This window comes from Poecilia latipinna, unplaced genomic scaffold (assembly GCF_001443285.1).
Source record: "Poecilia latipinna isolate Pla-1442-1.1 unplaced genomic scaffold, P_latipinna-1.0 Scaffold250, whole genome shotgun sequence".
Lineage (NCBI taxonomy): Eukaryota > Metazoa > Chordata > Actinopteri > Cyprinodontiformes > Poeciliidae > Poecilia > Poecilia latipinna.
In genome coordinates this window covers 204811-212267 of record NW_015112866.1, presented here as the reverse complement: position 1 = coordinate 212267, position 7457 = coordinate 204811, and the positions used below count along the sequence as shown (strand labels likewise).

The following is a 7457-nucleotide window of genomic DNA, read 5'->3' as shown; positions in this document are numbered from 1 at the left end:
ATTATTATTATTATTATTATTATTATTATTATTATTATTATTATTATTATTATTATTATTATTGACTATCTTCATCTACGCACACCAGAACCTGCCTGGATGTTTACGCATACGTTTATCTTTATTAAGTCAAAAAGTAAAAACTGAACATCGTGTACTTTTTAGGACTATTCTTACATAAATATGAAATGTGTGCAGCCTGTAGACTGTAAAGTTAGTCACTCCAGTCGAAAAGTAACGTTGAATTTCAAAAAGCCACCTACCTAACCAGGAAATGTTCTCAGTCAGTATGCTTATTAGCGAAAGATTGTTCTGCGAGGTTAATTTAAGATATTTCCCAATTAGGATTCCCTCTGCCCGAATCTGTTGTAATCTCGCAAATTCACGATTGCTCCCAGTCCGATGAGCCTGCAGGATCATGGTGCGTTTTGTGAGTTTGCAGTGGACTGCCTAAATTCCTGAGCAGTTACTCAGCTCCAGCGGGTTTCTTCTTTGACTTGAGACTGTTGAATCACACATGATTTTTCGGCTCACATTGCACCGCTGCAGGCGCTCTGTGATTTATGGTGCACCTCCGGCAAGGCCTCTTTTTTTTCTCTCTCCCTCCCTTCCTTTCTTTCGGAAGGTGTAAAAACTTTACACGAGGAACCATCGAGATGTTTAAACAAGCGCTAAAACAGCACCGGCCACTTCTGATCTGACGCTCACCTGGTTTATATGACCCGCAGTCATTGTCAGTCATTGTCAGGTTGGCCGGTTATACGTGTGTTTGCCCACTCGTCTCAGGTGAGTGGCTCCTTCAACCACTCAGGATTGTGATGAAAGCTAGTCGCGTTGTTGTGTGCGTGTTGAAGCTGCAGCCCTGTAGCAGCTGTACAAAGACAGAAAGTTGAAACAGGGGTCACGCTGCTATTTTCCAGGGACAGAAGAGAGGCTGCCTCACATTGACCAGCGGTGAGTGCGTCATAAATCCGCAAAACTCTGCGCTTACATATGGGGGAGCAAACCAGAACGTACACGCGCACATGTGCGTTTAGTGATAACGGTGCAGATGGATTTAATAACGTTAAAAAAAAAAAAAAACATTTTGAATACTAACTGGACTAACTAAACAATGGAGTGATCACAGTTTTTCTCAGTCGCTTTGATGCATTTCCCAGAACAAAATTGAGATTCTTAAAAAAAAAAAATACTCCTTGTTCAGTCTCCAAATCATTGTGGCTTGTGAACATCACAATCGCTATTACTCATTCCTTTGGGAAAGTTGCAAATGCCTTTGAACGTTCATGCAAGTGATTAAAACTCTGTTTTGTGTTTTTTTTTTTCCTTCACTTTAAATTGAAATGTGTTTTATTGGCGTCTGGCTTGTATAATATTTTACATACAAAATACTTGAGCAAGTTTTCAGACTATGGCAACAAGTTTCTATACATTTCCATTAGATGTTTTCTCTAAATCGGTCCTGGATTGGTAAATTGCTCCCTGGTGATTCCTGTCTTTCTCCAATGAAGCTAAATGTGAGAAGCATTAGCTCAACAAATGATTGATCGGTTTTCTGAAATAGTTCAAAGTTCATGTCATAAACTGGACACATATAGTGTATACAGCCAGAGAATAACACAATCTTACATTTCTGACAGTGGAAAGATGATGGGGTCGACAGAGAGCGAGAAGAAGAAGAGTCAAGCTGAGTGGTTGAGATGCTAAGAGGCAAAACAGAGGAAGAAGCAGAAGAAGCCAAGGACTTATGCCAGTTTTTTCATCACTCTAGCATCATCAAGCAATGGTTTGCAACCCACAACAGGATGCAGATGGAGTTCTTCTCACCCTACTCTTCATTCCTTAAACCCATTGAGATTTTTTGCTCAGCATTGAGATGGAAAGTGTATGACTGCCTGCCACATACACAGATAACACTTCTAGCTGCCATGTAATAACGTCACACTGGATGCCTGAAGAGCCTGAAGAAAACACTCTAAAATATTTTTTTTCCATTGCAAGAGGAGATATTCTTTGTAATATGGATGAGAATTTGTGTCCCAAAAGCCAGGAACATCACGGGAGGCGTAGGAAGACTGCACAGCAATTCCAACAGCACTCCATTTAGTTTTCCTGGATGAGATTGTCGTGTGTTCCCGTTTCTACTTTACTTTTCTTGTTTTTTTGTGCTTCGCGGTGCTGTCTTTCCCATTCGTCATCACAATTACGAGGTCTGTCAACAAATTACAGCAGCAGCGTAAGTGTGAATCTTGTCTGGTCTCTTTAATTGATCTCCCACAATTACAATTTACAATAGAACTTAAGCCATGGCTTACAACAGAACATCCTTCCAGAGTAGACTGTTATATTGACAACATGACTAAGCAATTTGACTCTTATTGGTGACACAAAGATTATCATTCTAATGTCGCCGACATGTTGTTTGAGACAGAATTTTACTTTTGAGAGATGAACTAAATGTTTTGAGACCGAGACTGAGACTGGCTTTTGCAGGTAATCCATGGTGTTTTACCTGTAGTGCGAAACGTTTTGAGAAACGCACTTACTGTTTTGCAAATCTCAAGGACTGCTTCAGAAATGCACCAAATCAACTGAGAAAAACTATTATAGTCAAAACTTATTAACATTTTGATAGACAATATGGTTGCCATCCCACGGTGTCCCCATCGTAGAGCATCACCAGAAACTAATTGTGCCCATAAGCTATGCCTGACTCTGTATTAAGTATTATTAGTATTAAGCATAAAATTTTGGTTGACAAAGTTTGGGAGTAAATTAAAGGACTAATTGACAGATTTTCAATGATTCATTGCTAGATAGATAGATCGATAGAACGATAGACAGACAGACGGACGGACGGACGGACGGACGGACGGACGGATGGATGGATGGATGGATGGACGGATGGACGGATGGATGGATGGATGGATGGACGGATGGATGGATGGATGGATGGATCGATGGATCGATGGGATCAGGACGACTAAACAGCAGGTTTCATTACCACTAAGGATTTAACATCGCATGCTGTAGCTATAGGGAGCGATGGCCTGGGTGAACTTACGAGTGTACTTTATGTCAGTGTAACACCTCACTGAGAAATATTTAATTAGCCTATTTGGTGCATGGTTGAGGACCCCAGAAATTAAAGCCATTAACCGCGGTAAAGGTGTCACCGGGGGCTCAGACAATCACTAGACAGAATTATGGTTATGGTATTCACTTTTCATCAGCGCAAGTGTTCTGAATATGCAATCTAGGAGACTATAGATTCTCAATTATGTACAGGTTAAGAGATTTAATTTGTTCTATGACAATGATTTCTCTACTGTGCCACCAGTTGCAGCCGCTGCTGCCCTGCTGAACGTTTCTGTGCAAGTCTCTGCGCACATACAGGTCCAAACATTTGATCTACTGTCACGTTATTAAAAACGTTGAAATAGAGGATTAAGCTAACATTTGAGAAGCTTTTGCCAAAACGTATTTATTTTGTATATGTAAGAAGTATTTTTGAAATATGACCACCCACAAATGTCATAGATGTCTTTTAGTGTATCCTATCCTAATTAGCATATTTTGTGGTATGCCAGATATATAGAGGGGGTTTTCGAGGGGGGAAAGTTACCCAAAACAATCCCTGTTGGGAAAACAAAGCTGCTTAAAATATGATTATACTGTGTTTATCCTGTGTCAAGGTTGTTAGAAGCTTGACACAGCTTCTAACAACCTTTTTTTAATTAAAAAAATAAGTTACAATCACATAAAATCCAAGCACTGTCCTTAGAAAACATGAAGGGTTTAAAGTGGTGCCTTGGTACACTTACCAAAAATAATAATAGTAACAGCTAACTAATAATGCACAATCTTATATTTACCAAACAGACCACGTGCGTATCTTCTACTTATGAAGTGCAGTCTGCAAACTCTGGTCCTTTCATTTCACTCTGCATTGTTTACAGCAACATAGGGCACCGGGCCCATAAATCTTCTCCTTGCTCTGCAAAGACAGCGCCATTTGTATGCACCGTTTTAACCGACAGCATCCTCTACCCATTAACGTCTTCTCCCCAGCTCTCTTTCAGTCTCCTCTTATCTACACAGCTATGTCCCCTGGACATGCATTAAGTGATCCGTATTTTCCTTAAGCTCTCGAAAACAATTATGCTTTTTCTGTTTTTATTGCAAATAATATTTCATGGATGCATATTTTATAGAGGAAGAAAAGGGGGAGCAAAAACAAACAACAAAACAAAAACAAAAACAATCTTGGCTCGCAGCCGCCAGATTTCTCTCCTGCTTGTGCGCAGCCGCAGCTCGTGTACGGTTCTCTCTCTGTATACGTTATTTGTATGAAAAATAAAAGTTTATCGACAATTTCCTCGCTTGTTTGTGTCAGCGGGCGCGGGAGCGCAGAAGGTAAGGAGGAATTGTAAAAGGGTTGACACCCAAGAGCGACCGGCGCGCTTTTGTGTGAGAGAGAAAAATGATTTATAGGCGCTGAGGCGGTTCAAACAGAGTTCACGGAGAATTGTGGTGGAGGCGCGGAGGAGCTAAATTATGGTCTTGCTGAGCTAGTATATCATAGATTCTATCTCCAAATTCAGAGAGAGTGCGTTCAAGGGTGCGAGGAAAGGAAAACACAATGAATTTAATTACTTGTCCTCTCATCTCACCCAGTACCACACCTAAGATTAATAATAATAATAATAATAATAATAATAATAATAATAATAATAATAATAATAATAATAATAATAATAATAATAATAATTTATTTATCAGTATATGATCAATGATGTAAAAATATACACAAACAAGTTTGAAAGTATTACTTTTCTCAAATTCTTTAAACAAAAATTGAAGCATTACTGAATAATAACAGCTATACTAAACAGATATCAAACTTTATGTGTGATAAAACAATGGATCTATTTTTTTTCTGTGATTCCCTCCAAAAAAAAAAAAATGTCTAGCTGTCGTGACTTAAAACACTTCGAAGTTGCAGGTAAAGCCCTCATAATGATGGCAGCAAGGGTGACGCGTAAAACAAAAAGAAGAGAAAAAATAAAAACGAGGAGGAAGGCTCCTCTCCTTACAAGCTTTGCAGCCCTGAGTGCCTAATCCATCACCTCTGAGACATCTAACGAGGGCTTTCTAGACAGCTTTGTTGCAGTGAAACACCAGCAGGAACTTAGGGTACATTTGAAGCTTGCTTCAACCAAGATTGATTCAGGGCCCACTACGCGCACAGGCCCTTTTATTGGACGTTTACTCTTTGTAGAATTTGTGCAAAATTCAATGTTTTACTTGTACACACGTTCTTGCATGTGTTTGTGTTTCGTTGAAATCATGAAAAAAATAAAAAAAAAAATAAAAAATACACATTTGTGAGTTTCCGATCCTCTTTATTTCGACCACAATTGCTGGAACTTTTAGTACAGAATAAATGTACACCCAAAACGTAATTTACATCTTCTTAAAATTAACTCCCAACTTCCATATTTTATGGTAGCAGATTTGCAGTTGGCCTGTGTTTTCTGCAAACAGGCACGCCTTGGATATATATTCTCAATCTCTCCTCCATTTTCCAATTCAGCGGTGCAGCAAAGAAAGGGGGGGATTAAATGTAAAATAAATAAATAGAACTGTTACTTGACAAAAACTGAAATTGCACAATGAAGTCAGAAAAAAATGTAAATGAGTCGTCCTGCAGGGGGGAAAAAAAAGAGAGAGAAAACCTTTAATGATAGCCTCCTTTGTCTTTGTGCAGCAATGACTGTCACAAGCCTTTTGTTTGACCACTCCCATTGAATCCTAATAAGCTGCACTTGCACTCGGACAGTTAGAAGCATATGTTATGAAAAGGGAAAAGCCCGCCAATTCATAACGAGAAGTAACATTTTGCTGCGGATTTGAAAAAAAGAATATATATATAAAATAAAAAATCTAAAATAAAGTGGAGACTAAATCCCTCTACCTTTTGGTGCCAGCATTAAAAGAAGCAGAAAAAACATTTGTCATTGTGTTTGTCTGAGAGAGGGGCGGGGGAGCAGCGCACACTGAACTTTAATGTCTCTTATTTCTAGCCGCGTAATAAGGTGCGAATGAAACAGTAACCGCGTATTATTGCATCATCCTGATGTTGTGAGTTCTCGTAGCTTAAACCTACCACAGGGTGTTCAGCAGCGAGACGCGCCTCTCCCAGTTTATCCTGGAGAATTTACCATAAAAACAGAAATCTTTACGCTCGGTTTGAAATAACAACTCTCCTCAGCACACGTGTGTAATCTTTGTTTGTCTCCCCCCTGTCTCCGTTTGAACGCATCCAGCTCTTGCTTTCATCTTGGCGTCTTTTATGTCCCGTTATCTGATTCTTTTTTTTTTTTTTTTTTTTTTTTTTCTCCTTTTTTTCAGATCCCTAGATAAGGAGAAGCCGGACTTCGTGCAGAAAATGTCTGAAGAAATATCTCAAAAGCTTCTTCGGGCACCCCAAGTTCCCACCAGGATTAGTTTCCAACTCCAGAGCTCTGCCATTGGAGGACTGGCACACGTGACCAAGGTACCCCCCTCTGGTAAATATTATTCAAAGCGTTCCTCTCAGTTTCCAGCCCCAAATGCTCTGTCCTGCCTTCCTTTATTCATTCAGTTAATTGTGATCTGATATTAGACAGATAGAAGACCTCTGCTTTGTTACTGCTGAGGGACTTCTGAGTTTGATTTGAGCCACTTTGATGAGCTGCGGGGTCCATGGACCCCCAACAGTCTGCGGCCCTCCCTCTGCAGCTGCATGGCAACAGTTTTGAAATGAGCTCTGGACTAGTGCCAAAACCTAGCATGAAATGTGTTGAAGTAGCAAGGGAAGGAAGAGTAGGAGGAGGCCCTGACTTGGGACCCGATCAGCCAAACCTGACCTCTACTGTGCCCTTCAGTTCCAGGTTGAACCCACGTGAACTTTCCGAGTGCCCTCTGGAACCTGTGTTTTCCAGCCATGCCAAAGACAAGCTGGACCCGAATAGCAGAGGATGTAGTCTCAGCATCTGCCACTCTGGGGGGATTTTCCCCTGGATGAAGTCAAGGAAAATTGGCTCTAAACAGTCAAGTAAGTATTTTTCTTTCATATGTTTTAAAGCTGCAAATATTAGGAAAATGTGACATGTCCCTACCACTTTCCTGAGTTTTCTTTAGACTAATTATTATGAAGAAACTAATTATAGCATTGGAAAGCAAAGTTTAGAACTTCAACGTGCATAACTGTGTTTCTAAAGACTGACACAGGTGGCCTTGTCGGACCACTGGTTTAGTCAAAGCAAACACTTTGTCCATGCCTGTGGTGGCCAATATTTCATTCTTGTTAGAATGTTTTTTTTTTTTTTTTTTTTTTTTTTTTTTTTTTTTTTTTTTTTTTTTTATTTTTTTTTTTTTTTTTAAAAAACAAAAAAAAATAAAAAAAATTTTTA

At 39.5% G+C, this 7457-nt stretch overlaps 2 protein-coding genes across 3 annotated transcripts in view; both read left to right on the top strand.

Moving 5' to 3' along the window:
• hoxc4a (homeobox C4a) overlaps positions 1 to 7021 on the top strand; it is a 16393-nt gene extending 9372 nt beyond the window's left edge. Inside the window, exons 3-4 of one of the 2 annotated variants that reach the window (XR_001425026.1) lie at positions 6415 to 6559; positions 6930 to 7021. The gene's annotated coding sequence lies outside the window, so the exon portion shown is untranslated. Of the gene's footprint in view, positions 1 to 6414; positions 6573 to 6929 lie in introns of both variants that reach the window. The other variant, XR_001425025.1, reaches the window with a different exon arrangement.
• Positions 6835 to 7457, top strand: part of LOC106947627 (homeobox protein Hox-A3-like) — a 7333-nt gene continuing 6710 nt past the window's right edge. The window contains exon 1 of the mRNA XM_015032765.1: positions 6835 to 7099. Within this exon, the coding sequence (XP_014888251.1) occupies positions 6835 to 7099 (265 nt within the window). The remainder of the gene's footprint in view (positions 7100 to 7457) is intronic.